Source organism: Dama dama, chromosome 10, assembly GCF_033118175.1.
Source record: "Dama dama isolate Ldn47 chromosome 10, ASM3311817v1, whole genome shotgun sequence".
Classification (NCBI taxonomy): domain Eukaryota; kingdom Metazoa; phylum Chordata; class Mammalia; order Artiodactyla; family Cervidae; genus Dama; species Dama dama.
The window spans coordinates 11,711,692-11,738,430 of NC_083690.1; the positions used below are offsets into that span (position 1 = coordinate 11,711,692).

A 26,739-nucleotide genomic window follows, 5' to 3' on the forward strand; every position below is an offset into this window, starting at 1 on the left:
CTGAAACAAGAGGACGGTGGGGCCTTGAGGCTGGTGGGGGCGCCCAGCCCACCCGCCCAGTCGACAGCTCACCTGCTTGACGGGGACCCCCTCAAGGGGCCACGCCCAGGATGTGGGCTGTCCTCACCTGATCAGCATCTGAGGGCTCCTGGAAGGTGCAGTTGGCACCCACGGCATCTCCCAGGATCCTCACGAGGGAGCCAACGCCAGGCAGTTGCTCACAGGGCCCGTCCAGAGACACACACAGGTTGTGCACCAGAGCCGAGATGCCCAGGAAGGCACTGGAGCTGGCCCCCGGGGTCTGCAGCAGAGGCTGGGGACAGAAACCGGCCCCCACCCCAGCCAAGAAGCCTGGTAAGGGGTCTTTCACAGGCCTCCCCATGGGACGTTTCTTAAAAATACAGACGCCCCAGCCCCTACCCCACCACTCCTGAGGGTCTGAATAAATTGCCTGCGCTGTGACCTGCAGGGAGCATTTCTTAAAATGCCCCAGGGGACTTCCCTGGTGGCTCAGTGGTAAAGAATTTGCCTGCCAATGCAGGAGACACAGGTTTGATCCCTGGTCCAGGAAGATTCCACGTGCCACGGGGCAACTAAGCCCGAGTGCCGCAACAACTGAGCCTGTGTTCTAGAGCCTGGGAATAGCAACTACTGAAGCCCATGCACCCTAGAGCCCTTGCTCCACAACAAGAGAAGCCCCGGCAATGAGAAGACCACGCAACACAACCAGAGAGTAGTCTGGCTCCCCACACCTAGAGAAAAGACACCAGCACCAGAGTCTGCGCTTTAAGTCCCCCACCCCCCACACTTCTGCACTTCTGCTGAGCAAACGAAGGAGGGAGAGAGAGGAAAGAAGGGGGAGCCCAACCCCGCCGGCACTGGTTGAGCCCCCACGGGCCCTGCAGGGCACTGATGTCTGTGTGGCCACCGTGGGACCTGTTAGGCTGTGAGCAGTGCCCCCCGGGCCCAGTCCTGGCCTGGCTCTGACTCAGGGCCCGGTTCCCTGTTGAATGGGGCCAACCACACAGCCTGCATGGACTGGCCCCACTGTAAACGCCTGGCGTCAGGGGCCGGGGGACGGGGTGAGTGCTCCCTACGCTCCACCTGGACAGTTAGTCTAGAGTCCGACCAGCACGAGGGACCGAGAGATCCTGCTGGAGACCCCTCCCCTCCATCAGCCAGCCCAGGGGTCTCCCATACGCTCCCCACTGGTGGCCTCTGAATCCTGGCCCACTGCCAATCTGGACGGGTAGAGTGAGGAGTGACAAGTTAGCCCGCCCCCTGATGGGTGAGGACACGCCCCCAAATGAGTGAGGACACGCCCCACGGTCCAAGAAAAAGGCACAGCAGCTGCATCACCTGGGCCAGCTGCCCAGCCTCCTTGGGCCTCAGTTTCCTCATCTGTAAAATGGGAGGGATAAGAGCACCTACATCATAGAGGCATCATGGGGGTTAAATAGGACCTCCTTGTGTTGTTAAAAATCGCTAGCCGAGTTTCACATGCTTTCCTAATCCTGAGACTCATCAAATACGCCTGATTACAAGAACAATAGCAGCTCTAAGCCGCTGGGTCTCCCCACGAGGCATCCAGAGAAGTGCTTTATATTCAGCATCTCATTTCTCACCAAGAGCCCAAGAGGCAAATACTGTTCGATCTCCATCTTTCATCAGAAAAACAGGCTCAGATAGGTCAGAATCACGCAGCTGGCAGGGACATTGCTGAGACTCAAACCCAGTTTTTCTGATCTGCCTCCACCGGCCCCACCAGGCAGAGGCCCAAAGCCTGGAGGACCGCAGGTCCCCGCCCCTCCCTGCTGGGTCCAATCAGCAGCGGAGCAGGGGAGGGACCGCATGGGTGGGGGCAGGGCACAGGGCTCACCAGCAGCGCGCGGACCATAGCATCAGTGGGCTCCGGGATGAAGGCCAGCGACCAGAGCCACGCCTCTGTCTCGTCTGCCTCCACCTCCCCGGACACGATGAGCTCTGCCATGAGGCCCACGCAGGCCTCGGTGCCACAGGAGGGCAGGGCATCCACCAGCGGCTTCCTGACAGGGAGAGAGGCCCAGGGAACGTCACGACGGTGGCCTACACGCCCAGGTGCCCTCCAGGACTCCTCTCTCACGTAGCCTCCAGTCATCTGGGAGCAATCAGAGGCTGAGAGAGGTAAGGCAGGGATGTGTCCATGCTCACACACCCAGAAAGGGACTGAGCCAGACCCAGGCAGCCTGGCCAGGATTCTGTGCTCTTAGGGCCCCGGAGACACCAGCAGCCCCATCTGAAAGTGAAAGTGTTAGTCGGTCAGTTGCATCGGACTCTTTGCAACCCTATGGACTGTAGCCCACCAGGCTCCCCTGTCCATGGCATTCTGCAGGCAAGAACACTGGAGTGGGTTGCCATTCACCTCCTCCAGGGGATCTTCACAACCCAAGGATTGAACCCGAATCTCCTGCATTGCAGGTAGATTCTTTACCATCTGACCCGCCAAGGAAGCCCAGTCTAAACCTTGGCAGTTCTGCCCACTGTGGAGACACAGCAGTTTGGGGCGATGTGAGTCCCTGCCCACTGCTCTCCCAAAACCAGCCACACTCACCTCATAGGATAAGAATCCCTTGTGTAGAACAGGAGTCAACAACTCGCAGGTGGTCCCGCATTAAACAGAAGCCCCACATTAAACCGCTAATACTCTCAGCCCCAAATCACAATCTCTCCTTTTTCTTTTTTTGAAATTACAGAAAGGTTGGGATGTTCAAGAGAGGTTTTGAACCTTTGCACAGTGATGGGTCTAAATGGGGAGATGATGGCTGAATGGGGGTGGGTGCCTTAATTATAGCAGGCATGGGAGGTTCCCAGGGCTCACACAGGCATCAGGGCACATGGGGCAGAGTGGTTTGGGCCCCCCACCCCATCAACCCTGATGAGTGACATCCATGGCCACAGAGGGCCAGGCATCCCACCCACCCTCAACTCACATACACCATCTGCCCATAAACAGTCTCTGGCCTCAATTTATTCATCTGTAAAATGGGAATGCTGATGACTGTGCTAGCTCCAAGAAGACCATGAGGCCTCAGGAACACAAGCCTCTTCATCTGGAGACATCCCACCTGCCCTTCTCATCTCTCACCCTTTTATTTCCTCTCTTTCCCTTATAGATTTGGGTCCAGGAAAACCAGGCTCTGGGCAGAAATGGAGGAGGAGGTGAGGGCAAGAGAAATCTCTCAAGAGTATCAGTCCTCTTGGAAACTTCTAGATTTGGGGATGGTCTCCCTGCCTCCCTGACTCCTAACATCTAAGTAGACAAGCAAGACACAGGGGCTTGTGGGAATATCCCAAGTGACAAGTAGGGTGAATCACCAGGGGAACAGGGAACTCCACATGGAGACTCAGAGGCCCCTCCCTACAGCAAAGACAGCTAAAACGTGCACAAGTCCAGTGTCACTTATATTTAAGAGCCTAAGAATTTGATGGATACGCACAGACCACCTGGGTTCAAATCTAAACTCTGCTGTGTGACTTTGGGTAAGTTTCCTAACTGCTCTGTGCCTTTGTTTCCTTCTACAACTGTTACATAGGAATAAACCCAGCTACCTCATAGGGTCATTGTGAGGATTAAATGAGTGAATACAGATAAAAGGCTTGGAAGGTATCTGTGCATTATTAGCTGTTAAGTTTGGTATTCGTTCAAAAGACATGTGACAATATTGATTCACGGGCTTCCCTGGGGGCTCAGACTGTCTGAAGAATCTGCCTGCAATGCAGGAGACCTGAGTTTGATCCCTGGGTTTGGAAGATCCCCTGGAAAAGAGAATGGCTACTCACTCCAGTATTTTTGCCTGGAGAATCCCCATGGACAGAGAAGCCTGGTGGGCTATGATGGGGCCGCAAAGAATCGGACACAACTTAGCAACTGAACAACAATGTTGATATGATGGGTGGCGGGGGGTTGGGGGGGCTTGCTTTCTTATTTCTGAGTCAATAAAATTTTTTTTCAGGTCTCAAGATCTGAGAGCCTTTGAAAAGCTCACAGACCTGAAATCTGGATCTCGCAGGCCTAGTAAACAGCTGAACTTGGGACAGGAGCTACAAGTCTCCCCCCTTGACCCCCTACAGCCCTCTGCCCCTGGAGGTAGGACCTCAGAAGTTCCCCTCCACCCTTGGGGTCTCTCTATACCCCTTGCTGGCCCCGCATCAGCAGGGTGTGGGGGTGGATCCCAGCCCTGCCCAGCACCCCCCACTCCCAGCAGAAGGGAACCCAAGGCGCATTGGAATGCTAATTCCAGCTCCCGGCCAGAGGGACCCTGTGTGGGGAGGGAACAATGCTTGTCTTTATCCCCGCCAGGCCCTGCAGCCTCCAGTCTCCCCAGACTCCAGTCTCCAGCCCCCGTGGGAACCTCCAAGCTCCCCGCTTAATCATCTTCTTGGCAGATGTCCCCAGACTGAAGGACAAGTCAGGAATGAGATAACATATCACAGGGATGAGCTGAAATGTCACCATCCATCTCTCAATGGTGACCTAGGACAGCAGCAAGATTATCCAGTGCCCCCAGGACCCCCCAGCCAACTCCTGGCCCAGCCCCCAATTCAAGGAGAGGCCCTTACCAGTTGTCTCGGCATTTAAAAGAAAGTCCCCAGAGTTCCATGAGCTCATCCGCAGAGAGGCCTCGGAGCTCAGTCACCAGCGTCAGGAACAGTTCCGTGGCCTGGAAATCAGAGGGGACAGCGTGAGAGACTCGAACCCCAAAGGTCACCTCATCCTCCCCGTCTCCAGATGTGCTTAGTCACTCAGTCATGTCCGACTCTTTGCAACCCCATGGACTGTAACCCCCCAGGCTCCTCTGACCATGGGACTCTCTGGGCAAGAATACTGGAGTGGTCGCCATTTCCTTCTCCAGGGGATCGTCCCAACACAGGGATCGAACCCATGTCTCCTGCATTGCAGGCAGATTCTTTACAGCTGAGCCATCAACATGGCTGCAAAGAAGGTGGGAACTCTAGTATTTCCCAACAGCTTCACAGACCCAAAGAGATGAGGCTGCTCATATGGGCTTCTTTCCACTGAATCCCAAGCTCCTGGCACACAGGCTGGCCCATTTTTATTCTTTAACAAGCATTTATTGGGCACCTACTATGTGCCAGGCATACATAAGGGCCAGGGACATGGGGGAAAGGAGAGATGGTGTCTGTATTTGTGGGCTTTATGCTCTAATAAAAGCCCAGTGACTGAGTGGGAAAGAATCCACCTGCAATGAAGCAGACTTGCATGAGATGGGGTTTCGATCACTGGGTCAGGAAGATCCCCTGGAGAAGGATATAACAACCCACTCCTGTATTCCTGCCTGGGAAATCCTATGGACAGAGGTGCCTCATGGGCTACAGTCAATGGGGTCGCCAAAGAGTCAGACACAACTGAGCGACTAAACAACATGTTACAATGATCGTAATTATTATAATGAGTCCTACCATATTTCACAGTTTCTGATATTTCCAACTAAAAAACTATGTGAATGTTTTTCAGAATTATGAACAGTGATGGCTAATCGGCAGGGAATTGCAGCTTTTGCTCCTTGTCTACAGGTCTGACCAGCACAGTCACCAAGTCTCCAAACACTCAAGGAAATAAAGGACTCTATTCAGAGCCCACACCTCTAGGAGTTTCAGGAGATAGTGGGTTTGGGATGCTGGCCCCTCATCCTGCCTTCCCTCCCCAGTGCCCCCTCAGTCTCAGATTTGTTGCCTAAGCCCAAACCCAAAGCCATAGCAAGAGTGATGAGGTTCCTGGCTTCCTGCTGGGCTTGGTCAAGGCCAAGAGTGAGCCCTCACCCCACCCGGCCGGGGCTCCACGGCTTCAGGGACGGGCTTGAGACACTCAGGCCTCCTCTGCTCTGAGCGGCTGAGACTGAGTTCTGTGCACACAGCTTGACTTCAGCCGGATGCAAAAGGGATACAGGCCTCACGGGCCAGCCCTCCCACCAGAGTGTCTGCCCCCAGAGTGGGCAGCATCCCGACTGTGTGACTTCTGCTGGCAGAACTGGTGTGTGTGTGTTTTCACTTCAGTCGTGTCCAACTCTTTGCGACTTTATGGACTGTAGCCCGCCAGGCTTCTCTGTCCATGGGATTCTCCAGGCAAGAATGCTGGGGGGGGGTTGCCATGCCCCCCTCAACAACATCGATGCACAGCAGTAATAATAACAATGGTGGCTTTGTGTGGAGCCTCGACTGTGGGCCAGGCGCTGTCCTAGGCACTTTATAGGCACCACTTCATTTGACCTTGACCCTATGGGGGACCATGACTCTCCTCACTTAACAGAGCACTTAAGTCAGGTGACAGCGGCCACAGGGCTTCTGAGTGGCAGAGCAGAGACTTGAACCCACACTCTTAACCAGCATCCTACACTCAAGGCCCTGGAGGGGGGAGATAAAAAGCCCCGATTGCCAGTTTCCCTGGTATCAGTACTCCCACTGTGGCCCATTACCAGCAGCCCAGGCGCCATCACTGACCGCGGACGCGGGAGTCACTGCACAGAAGCAGGCCATTGTCCCCGTTTCTATCCTACAGTGGGTGCCAAGAACCACGAGTGCAAAGATGAAAGTGTAGTAAAATAACTAGCGGGCGATGACATTGATCATTGATAATGATATTGATCATTACCTTCATTTTGAATATGATTCATTTTCACTGTAAATGGGTATAACAGTCTTTTGTTTAATTGGAGTATCGTTGCTTCCCTGGTGGTTCAGAGGGTAAAGAATCCACCTGCAAAGCAGGAGACCTGGGTTCAATGCCTGGGTTGGGAAGATCCCCCTGGAGGAGGGCATGGCAGCCCCCTCCAGGATTCTTGCCTGGAGAATCCCCAAGGACACAGGAGCCCAGCAGGCTACAGTTCACAGGGTCGCAAAGAGTCAGACACAGCTGGGAGGCCGAGCACACACAGTTGCCTTACACCGCTGTGTCAGTTTTTCAGTTTCTGCTGCAGAGGGAATCAGCCTTTCACACACACGTATCCTCTCGTTTTTAGATTTCCCTCCCATTGTGGCTAACAGGAGGCGCTAGTGGTAAAGAACCTGCCTACCAATACAGGAGACCTAAGAGATGCGGGTTTGGTCCCTGGGTGGGGAGGATCCCCTGGAGAAGGGCATGGCAACCCACTCCAGTGTGCTTGCCTGGAGAATCCTATGGACAGAGGAGCCTGGCGGGCTATAGTCCGTGGGGTCGAAAAGAGACACAACTGAAGCGAGTTAGCTCTAGCACCCGTCTAGGTCACCACAGAGCACCGGTAAAGTTCCCTGTGCTACACAGAAAGTTCTCTTTAGAGCATAACTGAACCTTTGGTAATGTCTGCTTACCAGCCAACCTGCAGGATTTCCAGAAGCTAACCATCAGCTCTGGCAAGTCAGCACAAGCCAACCTGGCACACCACCACCCACACTTGGCTGCACACACAGTTGGCGTGCAGTGGGTGTCTGTGATGTGGGAGCTCTGAGTACCCCAGATGGTGGTCAAGAGCTGTGCCCTCCCTCAGGCGTCCTCCCTGGAAGCCCAGGGGCGCGGGGGGCACTGACCTGCCCAGCTTCTCTCCCCATCTTCTTCTCCTTCACTCCACTAGGCTCTTGGCCACCCCAGGCCGCTGCCCCCCACATCGAAACCCCGGGGCCTCTCTGCAGAGGGTCAGGCTGGGGAATTTGCTCTCTATTGAGTCCCAAGTCCTGGTTTTGTCTCCAAACTGAAAAACCCATCTTGTCTCCTGCCCACCAACAATGGGGTGGGGCGAAGGCATTCCCAGCCCAAGCCCACGCAGCCATCCCCCTGGTAACTGGTGGGCCCTCTCCTGGGGAGAGGGATGCGAAGCACCGCTTGATGTGCACTGAGGCATCCCCAAAAAGCTATTCTCAGGAACAAAGTCCTCGGCAATTCACCCCAGCCCAGGGGACCTCCCTGGTGGGAACAATTTGCTTCCTTGTTAGCGCTATAAAGACAGGACAGCCGCCCCGCGCCCTCTGGGGCCAGCACCGCCAGTCTGCAGGAGGGGAGACAGGCCCGCGACATGCCTGGCCCTGAGCTGCCTCTGCTGGGGAAATGCCCCGCCAGGGGGGCGGAGGGTGGTGCTCTGGAGGCCAGATGGAAGGAGGCAGGTTGGAACACAGGAGGCAGAGCAGTGGTTCTCAATGAGGGTGAGCGTGCTCCCCAGGGGACTTAGGTAACACGTGGAGACACTGGGTTATCGTGACAGGGATGGAGGTGATGCTGACACTGGTGGGTAGAGGTCAGGGAGGCGGCTAAACATCCGACAGTGCATAGGGCACCCCAAGGGGTCAGGAGCGCCAGGGTGAGAATCCCTGCCGTGGGGGCCAGGGTGCCTGGGCGAACAGCTGGCTCCGTCACCCACTGGCCAGAGGCTTGCAGCACCACCTCGCGGGGCTGAGGGCCCTCTCCTTTGGGCTGCTCTCTGACCCCCACAAAGCCCCCCAGGTCAGGGATTCCAGAGAGCAATGAGCTGGGGCCTTGGCTCCCGGTCCCCAAAACAGTGAAGAACCAGCTGCAAGTGTGTCTCTGCTATGTACATGCAAAATGTACAATGTGTGTGTACATCTGTGAGTCTTCAATATATACATATATATGGTCTATATTTACTGACTACATGTTCAATGTATTTTACACAAATTCAAAATATTCCATTTTCTTTGGCTGCCACGCAGCTTGTGGAATCTTAGTTCCCCAATCAGGGATCAAATTCAGGACCTCAGCAGTGAAAGTGCAGAGTCTTAACTGCTGGACTGCCAGGGAAGTCTCAACATATTCTTGGGTGTGTGTATTTGTTGTTTAGTCACTAAGTCATGTCTGATTCTTTTGTGACCCCATGGACTATATAGCCCACCAGGCTCTTCTCTCTGTGGGATTATCCTGGCAAGAATGCTGGAGTGGATTGCCATTTTTTCCTCCAGATTGTGTAGGGGGGGGGGGGGGCGGTGGGGGGGGGGTATGGGGGCTGTGCAGGGGGGTGGGGGGGTATGCGGGGGGTTGCCATTTCTTCCTCCAGATTGTGTGTGTGTGTGTGTGTGTGTGTGTGTGTGTGTGTGTCCTGAGAGACCTCTAGGACAGGCCAGGTCCAGAAGGTTAGTCTGGGGGCCCAAAAGGACCGCGTGCCCACAGACAGACCGATGAGAAGGAGGCCCCCTCCAGGCTCCTGTCCAATCAGCACTAGGTCAAGGTTTGCACACACCTGCTAGATTTCTTCCTTTTGCTTTCACAACCAGGCAGAGTTGCGCAGTGCATAACCTGCCCAACAGTACACAGCATCTCTAATATTGAATATTCTACCAAGTAGACCTTAAAGGATCTGGTAGGAAGAGGAGGGTGTCCCAGGACCCCAGGCCCCAGGCAGACCCTGGCCTGGGACTGAAGAAGCCACTTACCTCAAAGCTCGTGGCCTGAGCCAGGCACAGCTTCCTCACGGATGCAGCCCCTGTGGCCACCGTAGCTTGGGACGGGGTCTCCTCCCATTCATAGAGCAAGCTGCTCAGGGTTAAATCTCCAGCGTCTGAATCTGAGGCGGGAGGTTCTTAGCAGGGACAACCGCATGGGGAGAAATGTCAGAGTGAGTGGAAGGACCCCTGGGAGCCGCTCCCACACCCTGCCAAGGCTTCCTTCAGAATGTTTCTGGCAACAGGTGAGGGGGACACACACAAGAAAATCATGCCAGCGTTACTGCTGACGGCAAAAGACGGGAGACAGTCCATGTGCCCATCAGTAAGGGACGGGCCCGATAAGGTGACCCCAAAACCCTCTGGGAATTGCCAGAGGAAACATGGAAACCTCCTCCATGGAATGGAAGATTATTCAGCAAGAAAAAGAAATGAAACTGTGACACATGCTATAACACGGATGAACCTTGGGAAGATAGGTTCATCCCATAGGATAAACCTATGGGAAGCAAAAGAAGCCAGTTATAAAAGGTCACCTACTATCTCATTCTATTTATACAAACTGTCCAGAATGGAAAAATATAGAAGTAGGAAGTAGATTAGTGGTAGCCAGGAATTGGGGGAACAGGAGGTGATGGCCAATGGGTGCAAAGTTTCTTCTGGGGTGACGAAAATGTCATAAAGTTGATTCTGATGATGAATGGACAACTGTGACTCTCTTAGAAGCCACTGAATTATTCACTTTAAATGCATGAACTAGACAGTATGTGAAGTACATCTCAATTACACCTGTTTAAAAAAAAAACGATTAAAAGCTCATTCAACTCAATGGGCAACCACCAGGCAGGTCCTGAAACTAGATGCCCCAGCCATGGCCAGTGTCTGTGTTTGAGGGAGGCCTTGGGGGGCAGGTCAGCCTAGGATCTCAGCCTATGCTCCATGGAACCAAACAGAATGCTGGGAAAACCCAGGGCTTCAGTCCCCATCTGCTGGGTTCTCCCTGGGGTGGTACAGGCAGCGAGTCTGTTCTCTGAGGCAAACCTGATTATCCACCAGGGCTGTGGAAAAGACCCCATGGATCCAAGTCCCAGCTCTGCCTCTCATTAGCTCTGCGACTTCAGACAGTCATTTTTACCTCTTGGACACAGCTTCCTTCAGTGAAAAAAATATAACTAAAAACAACAGTAACTTCCTAATGGGGTCATAATGAGAATTAAATTAAATAATCCACATAAAGCACTCAGCACAGATACTGGCCCACAGTAAATCCTTCTGAACTGTCAGCAGTAAGAATTAACCATCCTTACTTCTTATTCAGGGAGACAGCCATTTTTTTCACCATGGAAAAAAATATTTATCTCTTTCCCTCAGATGCATGCCTCGCTTTGTTTCTTTCTGGACAAAAATCCTAAAAGGGAACCATGCTCCAGGGGATGCTCTATGTTGGCAGGAACTTTCCAGAAAATAAGGAAACCTGAGTCAGCTCGCCCCCAAAATGGTCAGGTCCAAGGGTCATCAGGTGTAAGGTGGATTCTCCCACAAAAGCTGGGAACCAGAAGATGCCATCTCCACTGAGGGCAACCCAGAGAGGAGGCCAAGACCAAGCCTGAGAGCCATGTGAGCCGACAGAAACTTCTAGAAAAAGAGGCCGACCCTGACAATGGCCACTTTCAGAAGGTGTTCAAGGGTGTCCAGACAGGGACACAGCAGTGGAGCCTCTGCTTGCTGGAGCCCCTCTGGTCAGAGGAGACTGGGAGGCTCACCCAAGGGTCCGGGGCCACCTCCCCCACCCCCATCACCTGTGACAGCCGGGTCCTGGGGTACCTCCCGCAGCAGGGAGAGCGAGGAAAGGGTCCACATCAGCGCAGCATTTGCTTCCCTGGAGAGGGGCCCCACGGTGTCCAGCTGCGTGCAAGAGGCATCCCGCAGCACACCGGCCTGCAGACTCTGGACGCAGGTCAGGCGGGAGGCCAGGCCGGACTGCTGGACCGTGTGGGGAAGAGGCAGAGGCTCAGGCCAAGCCTTGGGAGTGAGGGAACCCCCAGAACCCCCAAATCAGTAGCAAGAGCCAAGGCTGGAGGAGCCCACTGGGGACTACCATGGAGCTTCAGGGGCTACCCTGGAGCATCAGGATCCCCCTCCCCATAGATAGAGGTGGGAGACCAAGGGAGGCAAGAAAGAGCAGTCAGCGGTCACCCCAAGGGGAGGAAGGATAAAGCCTCAATTGGAAAATGAAGACGGCCAGCGCCTGCAGTCCTGCATGTGCTTCTAGATGCTGAGACTCTGTATTGGTAGTGTTAACAGTGATCACCTCCTATCCTTATATAGACACCTACTGTTTACATTGTGGTGTTGGAGAAGACTCTTGAGAGTCCCTTGGACTACAGGGAGATCCAACCAGTCCATCCTACAGGAAATCAGTCCTGACTGTTCATTGGAAGGACTGATGCTGCAGCTGAAACTCCAATACTGTGGCCACCTGATGCGAAGGGCTGACTCATTTGAAAAGACCCTGATGCTGGAAAAGATTGAGGGCAGGAGGAGAAGGGGACGACAAAGGATAAGATGGTTGGATGGCATCACCAACTCAATGGACCTGAGCTTGAGCACTCTGGGAGCTGGTGAAGGACAGGGAGGCCTGGTGTGCTGCAGTCCATGGAGTTGCAAATAGTTGGACATGACTGAGCAACTGAACTGTTTACACAACACTTTCATCTGCAGGGAACCTTGGAAGAGAGAGAAGGAAAAGGGAAGAGGAGGGAAGGGGCAGTGGGGGAGAGTTAGGGGGTGGGGGGAGAGGAAGATGCGAGATGAGGAAGTTGGGGAGGGGAAGGACAGAGCCTGGGAGGGAGGAGAAGGGAACAGGGAGTGGGCCAAGAAGGGAGGACCGGCCAGAAGGCAGGACAGGAGAGGGGACCGGGTAGGGGCAGCCCGCTCTCACCTCCTCGGCGGCGGGCAGGGCCTGCGAGCGCAGGGAGGCGCGCGCCCTGCGCAGGGAGCACCGCGTCAGGTCCTTGGTCTTGTGCAGCCTGCTTCCGAATTGCTGGTACGTGGCGGGACACCTGCCCAGGATGTCCACCTGGGAGAGCGGGACCCAGTCAGAGCCCGGCTCCGCGGCACTCCATCACCCACCCCCCTCTCGAGACTCGGAACTCACCTCCTCCACGGTCTGGGGGTCGCGGGCACCCGGATGACCCTGCAGGAGGCTCAGCACCGCCCGCTTCACGTTCAGCGCCCAGCGCGGCTCGGCGCGGCGGGGGCACAGGCGGACCACGCGCCCCGCTTGCAGGACGAAGCGCAGCGGCTCGCGGCCCAGGACAGCGCTGCGCGGGGGTGGGCGTCAGGGCGGGCCATCTAAGGCCCCAGGCCACCTCTTCTCTGCTACCGCAACTTTGCCCCTCCAGGGTGGGCCCCTCCCATAGGTCAGTCCCGTAGGAAGCACCCAGCTACCCCCACGCCCCGCCCAAATGGCCTGGCTTCCTAACGGCTCAGCTCCAGCCAGGTCTCAACCAAATCACACAAGAGACAGCCAAGTCTGTGCTTGAAGCTACCCCCAGCCTTGTTGCTACCTGAATAAAATGGGTGAACCCAGCTTGGGAAAAAAAAAAAAAAAAATAGAAAAAGCTGAGCTTCCCAGGGCGTCCTGTATTGCAAAAGTTCTCATTTTCCCAGCCCCCTCACATTATATAGGAGGGAACCTGAGGCTTGGAGCAGTAAGGTGACTTGTTCAGGGCCACAGCTGGGATTCGAACCCAGGCAGGATGGCTCGGGAGTCACAGGTCTCAGACATCCTGAGCTGGAAGTTGTGGAGCCCTGCACCAAGGTCACAGGATAAAAATCTCTGGAGCTGACCAACCCCCACGGCAAGTGTTGCCATGAGCCTCCAGATCTAACCCTGACCCCCTATTAGGTAAAATACCCATCCTATTACCCACCCTATAGCATCCTAACCAATCACATAATGCCACCCTTCCAGTAGGAATTTTCTCTGTCTTGAGGCTCTAAAAAAGTGGCTGCTCGCCTGCAAAAGGGTTCGGCTCTCCCTTGAGCCAGCCTGCTGTTCTATCAGGGTCTCCCATTCTACTAAACTTTATTCTCCTCTCATTCTGCCTGGTGTCTGGAAATTCTTTTCCAACCTGCACACGGACCATGGCAGAAGTGACTTAGGCTTCAGCCCTGTAGAAACGAGGGAACAAGGCCCAGAGAGGGAGAGTGACTGGAGAGGACCACGCAGCAAGTCTGGGAGGAGCTGGGTCCAGGATTCAGCCCAGTGCTCTTCCCGTTGCCCCTCACCTGACCCAGACCAGGAGCCTGTGTCTGGTATGGCCTGGCGAGCGAGAGGATAGGGCAGGTTGGGGGCGAGGGCTAGGGGAGTACTCCCCTTTGTGGGGGGCGTTGAAGAGAGAGGTGCCCTGTGATGAAGGGGAAACTGGCAAAGCCCCAAACCCCACTGGCCAGCCAACAAGCAGAACCTTGGGGGACACAAGTGTCCCTACTGAACGTACCCGGGGAGGTCACTGCCCCTTCTCCAGCTCCTTGTGGAGTCTGACCCCCCCCAACCGTGGCAGCCCCCAGGGTCTCAGGCCTCAAGCTAGAGAAATGCTAATGGCGCCCGCCCCTTCTGGAATAGCTAGGGTCAGTCTGGTTGCTCCAGGAGCTGGCAGCCCTGCGCACTGACTTAGCATTTCTGATGAGACTCCCCAGGGACAATAGCCCCGGCTGCCCCCTCGGAGAGGAGCCCCCTAAGCTTTTCACTGAGGATCCATTTGCCCCTGGCAGCTCCCCCATCTCTGTATCCCTGCACAAAGGCTTTATTATTTTTTTTTAACAAATGAATTTGCAATCAAAAAGGAAGAGGAATCTGCGGAGATGGGCTTGTCTTCAGGCTGGCGGCTGGACTGAGCTTTGTGGCCAGGAAGCCACTGTCAGGAGTCCCTGGGAAACACGCCGAGGGAGGATTCCAGGCTTGGCTGGGTCACCAAGGGGAGCTTGGCTTGGGAAGGGAGAAAGAAGCTATGGGTCTCCAGGAGAACCCCCCCATCTCAGCAAGGGGGAGGAGGAGAAGGGCAGGCCTCAGTGGGTGCCCAGTGTCTTCCAGAATGTTCTTAAGGATGAAGCCCAGAGGGTGCTGGGCAGACATAAAATCTGGACATGCTGGGAGTGACAGCCAGGAAAATACAGGGCGAGAGTTCCTTCCTCCAGATAAGGGAAGGTCATCTGAAGCTATTTGGAGCCACTCAAGGCTCCCACATCACAACAACCCCCAACGGTCCTCATCAATGGCCTGGGTGTTTACAAGGTCAAAACAAAGATGGAATCCCCTTTGAACTTCAATCCAAAATGGCCTCTCTATGCTGAAAGGGGGTTACCCTAACTGGGTTCTTTCAATACAATCTGGTGCACCCAGTGCCCAGTGACCACTGGAAAAAGGAACAGGGCTCACATTACCAGCCCATGGGCAGCAAGGCCCAGCATCTTACCTCAAACTCTCTGACTCCTTCAGAACTTCCACCTTGGACCCCAGGATGGATGTCAGCTGGAAGTGCTGGAGCTGAAGCAGGATGCAATGAGTTGGTGACCTCTCCTGGGATATTCCAGGACCACACCAGCACCCCCTTCCCCACCTAAAGTAGTTCTGGGCCCCCTCGTGATTCATGCTGGTGAGGGAAGGGTAGGCAGGGAGATCTGCCCCTTGAACAGTACCCATTTTTTTAATGCTAAAAACATAGCAAACAAAATTGAAGCAGTACACAATTTGCCTTGTGAAGACCGACCCTGTAGGCAAAACAACCCCTGTTTTTGATGGAGATTAGAGGACTGAAACTCCAGCACTTTGGCCCCCTCATGCAAAGAGTTGACTCATTGGAAAAAGCCCTGATGTTGGGAGGGATTGGGGGCAGGAGGAGAAGGGGACGACAGAGGATGAGATGGTTGGATGGCATCACCAACTCGATGGACATGGGTTTGAGTAAACTCCGGGAGTTGGTGATGGACAGGGAGGCCGGGTGTGCTGCAATTCATGGGGTCACAAAGAGTCGGACACGACTGAGCGACTGAACTGAACTGAAAGGACAGCACAGTGGCAATTCTGACCAAAACCAACATTTTGGATAGTTTAAGAAGTCAGAGGCAGCTCAGAGCCACCTCACAAAAGGCTCCATCCTGTGGTCTACATGAAAGCGTAACAAAGCAGTTTTGAAAAACTCTCATCAGCAAGCACTCCAGTCAGTTCAAAAACACCTTACAAATGGGACATAAGGCTTTAGCGAAAACTACACAGCCATTTATGCAGAGTGGGAAGGTTTGTCCAGGAAACACACGAGAGTCATCAGAAAGAGACCAGAGAATAGTCAGGCATTTCCACTTGCAAGAACATGGGAGAGCTTCAGGAAAATCTTGATGAAAAAGAAACCTACAACCACTAGGAGAATCTATCTCATAATTCCACTTTGACCTAACCCAGTGCCACCACTGTGCAGTAAAGGCAGACCTCATTCTACAGTGCTCCACTGAATTGTGCTTCCCAGATACTGCCTTTTTTTGTTGTTGTTGTTTTTTACAAATTGATTGTTTGTGGCAACCCTGCCTTGAGCAAGTCTATCAGTTTTTCCAAGAGCATTTGCTCATTTCATGTCTGTGTTACATTTTAGTGGCTTTAACAATATTTCAAACTTTTTCATTATATTTGTTAGCATGGTCTATGATCAGTGATCTTTAATGTTACTACTACAACTCACTGAAAGCTCAGATGATAACTAGCTTTTCTCAGCAATATTTTTAAATTATGTACTTTTTATAGACATCATGCCATTGCACACTTAATAAACTACAATTTAGTGTAAACATAACTTTGATATACACTGGGAAACCAAAAAATTAGTGTGACTTGCTTTATTTCAATATTTGTTTTATTTCAGTGTCTTGGAATCAAACTTGCAGTATCTCTGTGGTTTGCCTGTACAGAGATGTCCAGGGCAGGCCTGGAGTCCCCAGCTGGGTCTGGGCTGTCCATCTTAGTTTTCTCCTTTGCCTACAAAGCCTTGATTTGGTTTGATTTTGCTCACCCCTGGGGCCTACAATTTCCCAATTGTGACCCTCCATTTATGGTTTTTCCAGTAGTTATGTATGGATGTGAGAGTTGGACCATAAAGAAAGTCAAGCACTGAAAAATTGATGCTTTTGAACTGTGGTGTTGGAGAAGACTCTTGAGAGCTCCTTGGACTGCAAGGAGATCAAGCCAGTCAATCCTAAAGGAAATTAGTCCTGAATATTCATTGGAAGGACTGATGCTGAAGCTCTAATACTTTGGCCACCTGATGTGAAGAGCTGAGTCATTAGAAAAGAACCTGATGCTGGGAAAGATTGAGGGCAGGAGGAGAAAGGGACAACAGAGGATGAGATGGTTGGATGGCATCCCCAACCCAATGGACATGAGTTTGAGTAAGGTCCAGGAGTTGGTGATGGACGGGGAAGCCTGGCGTGCTGCAGTCCATGGGTTGCAGAGTTGGACACAACTTAGCAACTGAACTGAACTGATTGTCCCAAGGACATAGCTTGATCCCATCCTGTGGCTATACCTGCTCCAAGGAATACCCTTCACTCCTTTAATCCCCACTCCTCCCCACACTAGATCTACCCTGGCACCCTCTACAACCAAAATGACACCTCATTCCCATATTACTCTAGAGCCCTCACTTGAATCTGATTTCAGGGGCTACGGCTTCCCTGTGGCGCTCCCCCATGTCAACGTGACCCCCTGGTTCCTCAGCGGTACTCACCTGTAAGGCCATCTGACAAGGGCCAAGCACATCGAGGGTGACCAAGCCTTGCAGACCAAGGCCACTCCCCTCCACCTGGGCTCCCTGCAGGCTGGTGCTGGTGTTAGTGGAAAAGTGATAGATGTATCTGGTGCCCACGGGGAGGTGAGGATCAGCTGACCCTGGAGGGCAGAGAGAGGGCACACGGTGTCACCTTGACAATCTGACACCTTCTGAGACTCAGCTCCACCTGAACTACTTAGGCATCCTACCTGTCACCTTCCCCTCTCCTCTGGCCTGTGAGCTGCCTGCCCCCAGCTCAGGGGAAGTGAGTGGAGAAGAAAATGAAGATATTAACAAGGAATGCTTAATCAACGTTACCTACTGTTTCACATGCTAGGCCTTCTTCTAAGACCTTTATACACTCCGAGTTTCTCAGCCTCCATGGTGTCAATATTTTGATACCCTGTAATGGTGTTGTGGGGGCTGTTCTGTGCATTATAGGATGCTCAAAAGCATCTCCAGATGCCAGGGGCACACCCCAGTTGGGACAAGCAAAAATGTCCCCTGACTTTGCAAACTATCCCTGGTAGATACAGTCATCCTGGTTGAGAACCACTGATCTATTTTACATTAGCTTTTGGAAGCCTCAAAACAACTTTTAAGTGGGTACTCTCATTTTCTCCACCATACAGGGTTGGAAACCAAGGCTCAGAGAGGCTAACTAACTTACCCAAGGTTGCACAGCTGGGATCCAAACCTTGGCTGTCTGATGATTCCTCACCTACTGCCTTGGTGGATATCAGCAGGGACCAGGGGTGGGTTGGGGAGAGTTCCCTGACCTTTACAGAACACAAAGCTGCAGAACTGGCTAGTCTGAGGTATTGGAGATAGTGGGGAGGTGGGGGAGGTACTCCGGGGTAGATTGGATCTAGAGAGCAGAGAGTCTGTGATTCCCGAACCTTCTGTTTAGACCACAGACCAATTGCGAAATACCATTAAAGTATTAATTATGACAGCTCATCCTTCTCCTGGGCTTTGAAATTGAATGAACACATTCTTATTCATTTCTTTGTGCTCAAGATATAACCACATCTCACATTCCGAAAATGGTTCCTTCTAAGCCATTTGCCCCCAGTTTCTCTCTTGCCACCCCGAGATGCAAATAGAATCACTTGGCTGAAGATTTTACTCCACCTGGGGACCACAGGGTATAAGGGAAAGCCCCAGGGCTTTAGGGCTGGGATGGGTTAAGGACATTTTAATCTGAGTGTGATTGGCTTCTATAAATGCTGACAACCAGGTGGCCTTTGCAGAACCGGTCTTGCTCTTCCCCACTAGTCTCCCTGGGAATGTGGCTGAGGCCCTCAAGGGTTATCCCTAATTAGACCTGGCAGTGATCAGCTTCCCCTCCCCAAACCCCTGCCCCGCCCTGTCTTGAGTTCACTGGAAGTGTGATAAGGTCTCCGGAGAGACTCACCTGTGCAGGAAGTCATGCAGGAGGCCGCCTGCCCCACCAACGAGTCTGGCATTTCTGAAATCACAAATCAGATGGAACCAGGGCAAGGCCTGGAAGAGGCATGCGACAGCCCTCTCCCATGGGCCGCTGACCTGCTCTGGAAAGAGGACATTAAAGGGGCCAGGGGGACAAAAAGAGATAATTCCCACTCTCCTCTGTCTCACGGAGCTGGGAGTAACCTCCATGCACCCTCCACCCACCCCACTCGTCCCCATCTTGGGTACAAATACCACTGCCCTCCTGTTGCTCAAGCTGGTAACCCGGAAGTTGTTTGTGCTTCCCCCTTTTCCCTTATCACCACCCCAAGTCCCAAGTGTCAGCAAGTGCTGCCAATTCCATCAGGTCTCCATCCGCCCCTCCCTCCGTCAGTTCATCCCTCCTTCCTTCCATCCACCTCTCTGTGGACCCCTCCCTGCCTCCAGCCATCTGTCTGTCTCTCCCTCCATCCACATCCATCCCTCCTTTCATTCATCTATCCATCTGTCTCTCTCTGTCCATCTTTCTATCCATCTATCCATCCCTCCCTCCCTTACTCCATCCTTCTCTCTCTCCATTCATATGTCTCCACCCCCACAGCCATCACTCCAGGCAAAGCCTCATCTTCTCTCACCTAGGCAACCTCAGTAGCCTTCCAACTGTTCCCTGTGTCCACAGTTCATTCCCAACAGTTACAGTCATGTTTTAAAACCCTTAATCTAATCGCATCACTCCCTGTTTAAGAGCTCCTAAGTCTCCCTCTCAACCACCCCAACCCACACGCGTTCATAATAAAATCCTTCCCAAGCTAGCTGGCCTCTGTCTGCCCCTTTGGCCATATCTCACCCCACTCAACCTCCAGCCATGCTGGGCCTCCTCCAGCTCAAGGCCTTTACACTGACTCTTCCCTCTGGTCTCAACACTCCTCCTCCAGTTCTCACGTCCTACGCTCCTTCAGACCCCAGCAGGAGCATGTCTCCCTGTCCAGAGTAAATCCCCCCTTGTCAGCCCCTATCTTAACATCCTATTCTCTTCACAATGCTTATAAAAATGTTAATGATTTCACTATCTCCGTCATCTTCGTCAAAATTGTATCCCCCAGTGCCTGGTTCCCAGTCGATGCTGGAATGAATAAATGAATGAATACAACTAGCACACAGCACTTATCATGCGCCAAGCGCTGTCCCAAACAAGTTATATATTCAGCGCCTTCAATCCTGACAGTTCCCTGTCGTGAGTGCGATTATTACTTCCATTTCACGGAGGCCCAGAGACTAACACGGTTAGTAGAAGAGCCAGGGTTTGGACACAGGCATTCTGAGTCCACAGCCTTAACCACTACACTGTCATGAAAGAATAAGTGAGTGAAGAAAGGAATGGCTGAACCAACAAAGGCAAGACCAAAAGACTGCGGCAGTGAAGGATGGTATCTGGCTCCTCTCCCTGGTCAATCTCATACCTCATTCACCGACCATCTATGCCGCAGAACAACGAGGGTATGAGCGGAACAGCCAGAGACCTCCTCAGGCTGCCAAGGACACTCTGCAGGGGACCCTCCTCCCTGGAAGGGTCAGCATCTCTCCATCTGCCCGTCCCAACCCTCACCTGAAGACCCTCCATTTCCACCTACTATCATTCCTCATTTATCCTTCCTTCCAGCCACATGCCTGGCATTTCCTGGACATCATCCATATCGTTTCAGAACAGCCTTAGCCGAGGGTCCATCTGCAGCCATTTTCATAGAATGACTTTCTATGAAATAAGACATTACCATTCTAAGAAATAAGACCATTACCATTCTCAAAACCACCCCCATTATGCCTCAACCGGTAATCATAACACGTGCCAGCATGTTTTTAATCCCTTAAAAAAATATACTTTCCCAAAATGGGGTGAAAGTGCATTTTATGCCATTCCATTTAAACCTTTGCAATAATAGAAAACAGTAGGGTATTTGGCAGAGTTTTTGCTTCCCCTGAATGTTTTGGCTCAGCCAACAAAATACTCTTTGCATTAAAGTAGAATATCAATGGATAAAACCACATTTCAAAGACATTTAACTCAATCAATTTCCCTGCCAACTTGCCTTCAACTCTTTGATCACTTGAACCCTGGGCTCCAAATTAAACATGTTCGTGCATAATCATTAAACTCCCAGTTGTCCACAGATCCAGCATTCAGCTTCTTTGTTCCACTGATAACCTCTGCGTCGGCTTTTTCTGCCCAGCTACGACAGAAGCAGTGATGCCTGCAAGCCTGGGTCTACCATGAGCTCCCAGGAATAAGGGGTGTTCGGAGAGCATTCTGCTTGAACCAAGTCTATTTCCCTTCCATTTTTAAAGCACTTAAAAAGACATATCTAAGGCTTTAAAAAAAAGTTTCTGAAGAACAAAGACCATTCAATTATCCTACTAAATGTTATCAACCAAGAAGGGGGAAACGTTGAAAACTGGGGAGTGATAAATCTTTCCATCACTTCTAGGGAGAGATTGGACATAGACTGAAAGTGATGTCACCGAAACAGCTCAGGAATGAAATCGAGCCTCACTTCAGCTTTCTCAGAGGTCAAGTCTGATTCCCATTCATTTATTTACCCAGCCAGCACAGACTAAGCACCCACTGTGTGAGTGGCAAATAGGCGAAAATTCACCGAGTAAAACAGTTGTGACGGGCCCTGTACTGTCTGGGAAGTATCCGCCAGCCACATGCAGCTAGTGAACATCTGAAATGTAGCTGGTGCTATGAAGAAGCCTTTCATTTTATGTAATTTTAATAAAATTTAAAACCTACGCTCAAGTCAGTTATTGGAAAACTTTTTAATCAATTTTTTAGTTTTAATTGGAGGATAACTGCTTTCCAACGTTGTGTTGGCTTCTGCCGCACTCCAGTGTGAATCAGCCATATGCCCCCTCTCCCTTAAACCGCCCTCCCACTCCCCGTGGAAAACTTTAAAAGGTGTTTGAAATGACTTAGTATGTGGAAGAATTGGGGGTGGGATTTGAGCTAATTTTTATCAAATGATGGAATCGTCATTCTCCACAAAGCACATTATATAAAACAAAGTGATGTAGTACTATGATATAAGCTTAGTGTTTTCAAGAATTCCTTGCATGGTTAGCCCCACTCTTATCTTATCACATTCTACAGAATACACCATAAATTGTCTTGCCTCATGTCCAGATTTACCTTGTTTGATATAATCTGAGGATCCATGCCTTGACTTTAACCCCTACTTCTGTCTTACCCAGAATGGTTGATATAACTATTACGTATCTCCCATCTTTACTGTCTCAAATAAGTACTCCTCCACTCAATACTAAAACCTCATCACACCCCACTCCCAAAGTCAAAAGCATAATGACCTCATTCATCTCTTTCAACTCAAAATTTTAAGAAATCTAAAAAGAGATCAAGCATTTACAATGAACATTTAGCATTCAAATGTTCTAAGTATAAAGGACACACTGGATTTCTAAACACAGAAAATATAACTCATTAATAATTTCTATATTGATTACATTTTCTAACGATATTTTAGATATATTGGGTCAAGTGCAATAACTTTGGCCACCTGATGCAAAGAGCCGATTCAATGAAAAAGACCCTGATGCTGGGGATGATTGAAGGTAAAAGGAGAAGGGGGCGGCAGAGGATGAGATGGTTAAATAGCATCACTGACTCAATGGACATGAATTTGAGCAAATTCTGGGAGACGTGAAGGACAGGGAAGCCTGGCGTGCTGCAGTCCCTGGGGTCGAAAAGAGTCAGACATGACTTAGCGACTGAACAACAATTACAATATATTATTACATTAATTTCAGGACTGCTCTGGTGATCCTAGTGGTTAGGAATCCACCTGCCAATGCAAGGGACACAGGCTGGATCCCTGGTCCATGAAGATTCTGCATGTTGTGGGACAACTAAACCCACACACCTCAACTACTGAGCCAGTGCTCTACAACAAGAGATGCCTCTGCTAGGAGAATGCACACGTGTATGTATGACTGAGTCCCTCTGCAGTTCACCTGAAACTGCTTCCGCAATATTGTCAATCAGCTAAACCCAGTACAAAATTAAAAGTTAAAAAAAAAAAAAAAGCCCCACTCACAACTAGAGAAAGCCCAAGCGCAGCAATGAAGACCAGTGCAATCAAAATAAATAAAATTTTTAAAAAAAATTTTTTTAATTAATTTTACCTTCTAATACTTTTTAAATGTGGCTACTTGAACATTTAAAATTACATACTAGCTTGCACTGTATTTTTAGTGGATAGCGCTGTCCTGTACCTTCCTGCAATGAACAGACAACAAATTAAAGTTCATTTCACATTGCTACCCTGCAGACTGTTAAGCATCCTTGCACACAGGCTCGGGGAGCCTAGAAGTCAGCGTTTCCTCACTCAGGATTTCAAATCTGGACTCTGGATTCCAGAGGATGTTGGTGGAAGATGGGCGTGAGAGAGAGACGAGGGACCCACTTGTAACCTCTCCTTCCTTCTCCCCCATGACAGGTAAAACCAAGGATGTGCAGAGCAAGAACAGGTAAACAGGCATCTGGCTATAAGAACACCATCCCAAGTGGATCTGCGCTGCCGCCCCTTCGCCCCAGACAGAATAGGGTTGAGAAGCTTTACTTACTCTCTGAAGTCGCTGGCACCAGCACCCAGAACAGGACCAGACCAAGGAAGCCCAGGGGCGCTGGCATTGCCGCTGGCCTGAGGGAGCCCCGCGCCACCAGCCTCTCTCTGCAGGGCAACTCCGAACAGCCCAGAAAGGAGCCTTCTCTCCCAAAGGAGAGGGTTCAGCTTCAATCCTCTCTCCCAGCAAGTAGGGGATGGGAAGGGGAGGAGGGGGCTTCCAGGGCAAAGACCCAGCCAATCAGAAGCCTCTAAAAAAGTTCTTAGCCCCAGGAGGGAGGGAGGGAGGGGGGCTTCTGATCAGTGAGGGGGAAAAAATTCCCTTTTTGGTCTAGGGAAAAAAAAAAAAGATTTGCCTCTTCAAGTCTTGTAAATAGAGCTCTTGGGGCAGAAGGCAGTATAGCACGGTTGGCCCTTTTTTGTGTGTGGTCTAATGGACAGAACATAACATTTATCATTTTAGCCATTTGAAGGTGGTAATTTGGTGGCATTGAGTATATTCATGACATGATGCAACCATCACCACCATATTGAGTTCTGAGGTCTGATTTGGGGTTTGCCATTCCCAGTACTTAGTTAGGGTGGGCAAAGTAAACAGAAGAGCTGGCCTAGCCTCAGAAACGGCTCTCAGCGGCTGAGGGGTCTTATTTCCATGCTTCAGGCCCAAGGCCTCCCTCCTGCACACGTGAGGACCACCAGCAGAGAAGCAGGGCAAGTCTTCTGGGAAGGCTGAGGGTCCACTCACATGTCCTCCCAGGCTCCCCGCCACCCGCCCGCACTCCCTGGTTTTTGGGCTGCAGGCAGCCACGCTCCTCAGTAACCACCTCTTTCAGCCCTGCAGGTCTCAGGGACTAGCCCCTCCTCTTATGCACCTGCTTCCACAATAAGTCTGCTTTCCCTTTCTTCTTTTTTTTTTTTTTCTGTTTTGGCTGCAATTCATGACATGCGACATGCAGGGAACTTCCCTAACCAGGGATCGAACACACGCCCCCTGCAGTGGAAGCACAGAGTCTTAACCACTGGACCACCAGGGAAGCCCCAAGCCTGCTTTTTTACAAACCCCTTTGAGATGGGTGGCAGGATGGTAAAGAATCCGTCTGCCAATGCAGGAGACACAGGTTCGATCCCTGGGTTGGGAAGATTCCCTGGAGAAGGAAATGGCAACCCACTCCAGTATTCTTGCCTGGAAAATCCCACGGACAGAGGAGCCTGGTGAGCTACAGTCCATGGGGTCGCAAAGAGTCAGACACGACTGAGCACACGTGCATTGAGATAGGTCATACAATCCTCCCATTTAAAGTACACAGGTCAATAGCTCTGGTATACCTACAGGCTTGTACAACCAACACCAGAACCAATTTTAGAGCATTTTCATCACCAAAAAGGAGAACCCCACCCACCATAAGCAGTCATTCTTCGTTTCCGTCACCCCAGTCCCTGGTCACCAGTGATCTGCTTTCTGTCTCCATGGATTTGCCTCTTTGGGACACTTCCTAGAAATGGAATCATTCAACTAGTGGCATGTTGTATCTGGCTTCTTTCACTGAGCACCACGTTTTCAAGGTTCAGCCATGTACTAACCTGTGTCAGTATTTCACTTCTTTTTATAGCTGAATATTGTTCCATCGAATGGGTAAAGCACATTTGTTTGTTCATTCATCTCTTAACAGTTAAATGCAGCTTTCTGAAATGAAGACCAACTTGACTGACACATTATGTTCTATGGAAATTAGCAATTATGCTTTTAGACTTGGGCCATTTTCTTTTTTAAATTTTATGTATTTATTTATGGCCATGCTGGATCTTTGCTGCTGTGGGGGCTTTTCTCGAGCTGCAGTGAACGGGGGCTACCCTCTAGTTGTGGTACGCAGGCTTCTCTTGTTGCAAAACACAGGCTCTGGGCACACAGGCTTCAGTAGCTGCCACTCACAGGCTACAGAGCACAGACTCAACCGTTGTGGTGCACCGGCTTAGGTGCTGTGAGGCATGTGGGATCTTCCTGGACCAGGGATCGAACCCGTGTCCCCTGCATTGGCAGGCAGATTCTGTACCGCTGAGCCAGTGGGGAAGCCCGAGTCATTTTCTTTTATATTTTGAAAGCAGTAATTTCCCTTCCTGCAGCTCAAGCATTTGTATTGCCTGAGCACAGAAACCCCCAACACACAGGGCTGAAGACTGAAATGGCCACTCAGCTTACAGCTGCCTGGGGCCCCACGATGCATTGTGGGCAGGGGGGTGCTACTAAATACTGTGAGAAAAAGCAGAAAACAATATCCGACTGGGCTGGCCTGGAGAAGCTAAAATTCTTGAAGAGAAATGAGATGCACATGCAAAAAACATGAAATGAACTAAGGAGACCCCTGGTCAGGGAATCACTAGGAACAGCTTATGGAGGAGAGATTTCCCAGGACTTGGAAGACTAGATAGTAACGTTGTTAGAAAACTGCATACTTGTGACTGGGAGAGAAATAAGTCCTGGAACCATAATACGCATTACAGTGTTTACAGACAACAAAATGATATTGTAAACACTGAACTTGCTAAGAATCTAGATCTGAATTTTCCCCAAGACTATAAAAAATACATTATAGAGGATGCAAGAGAGGTGTTAGCTAAGGTGACAATGGCAACAATATTGCAATATAAATGTATCAAACTAATGGGTCACATGCCTTAAACTCACCCAATGTCAAGTGTCAAACATATCTCAATTTTTTAAAAACCTGTACAGGTACAAGGCAAAGCACTCAATAAATATTAACTCGTTCAGTCAAACCTCCCCACTGTCCACCCCCACCAACAACAACCCACTATGTTGAACTAGCAGCATCCCATTGTACAGACAAAAAAAAAAAAAAAAAGAGACACAGAGAGGTTAATTCACTTGCCTGAAGTCACACAGCCTCTGAAGATTTTAACCCAGGGTTGCTCCAGAGTCCCAAATCTTTTAACGTGGGCAGCTTTGCTCAGTGGTTGTCATCTTCTCCATCTTCTCCTCCAGGAGACTCTGGTCTCTGCCCACACGGCTAGATTCCTTCCCCTTTCACAGTCAGGAATCTGGAAGAACACCTTACAGGGAATTCTCTGGTAGTCTAGTGGGTAAGATTCCATGCTACCAATACAGGGGGTCTAGGTTCCACCCTTGGTCAGTGAACTAGACCCCACATGCCTCAACAAGAGTTTGCATGTTTGCTGCAACTAGAGATCCTGAGTGCGGCAACTAAGACCTGATGCAGCCAAATAAATACAGATTACATTTTTAAAAAGCAAAGTTAAAAAAAAAAACTGTACAACTTTCCATAGGATGTTTCTCAATTAACATAACAGCATCACAGTATAGGCCTGGAAAATGAGAACCACTGGTGTGTGTAGGGGAGGGGGGCAACTCTCCCCCTTCCTCTCCCTAGGACATTCTGATGACCGTTTGGGTT

At 51.1% G+C, this 26,739-nt stretch overlaps 1 protein-coding gene across 1 annotated transcript in view; it reads right to left on the bottom strand.

Annotated features, from left to right (window-relative positions):
* The window catches only part of LOC133063958 (uncharacterized), a 151,942-nt gene extending 128,566 nt beyond the window's left edge, over positions 1-23,376 (bottom strand). Inside the window, exons 1-11 of the mRNA XM_061153893.1 lie at positions 23,310-23,376; positions 18,658-18,711; positions 17,199-17,359; positions 14,901-14,971; positions 12,578-12,743; positions 12,362-12,499; positions 11,220-11,400; positions 9,412-9,557; positions 4,600-4,700; positions 1,880-2,045; positions 128-313 (exon numbers count right to left, since the gene is read on the bottom strand). Of these exons, the coding sequence (XP_061009876.1) occupies positions 128-313; positions 1,880-2,045; positions 4,600-4,700; positions 9,412-9,557; positions 11,220-11,400; positions 12,362-12,499; positions 12,578-12,743; positions 14,901-14,971; positions 17,199-17,359; positions 18,658-18,711; positions 23,310-23,376 (1,437 nt within the window). The remainder of the gene's footprint in view (positions 1-127; positions 314-1,879; positions 2,046-4,599; positions 4,701-9,411; positions 9,558-11,219; positions 11,401-12,361; positions 12,500-12,577; positions 12,744-14,900; positions 14,972-17,198; positions 17,360-18,657; positions 18,712-23,309) is intronic.
* Positions 23,377-26,739: the final 3,363 nt, after the last annotated feature.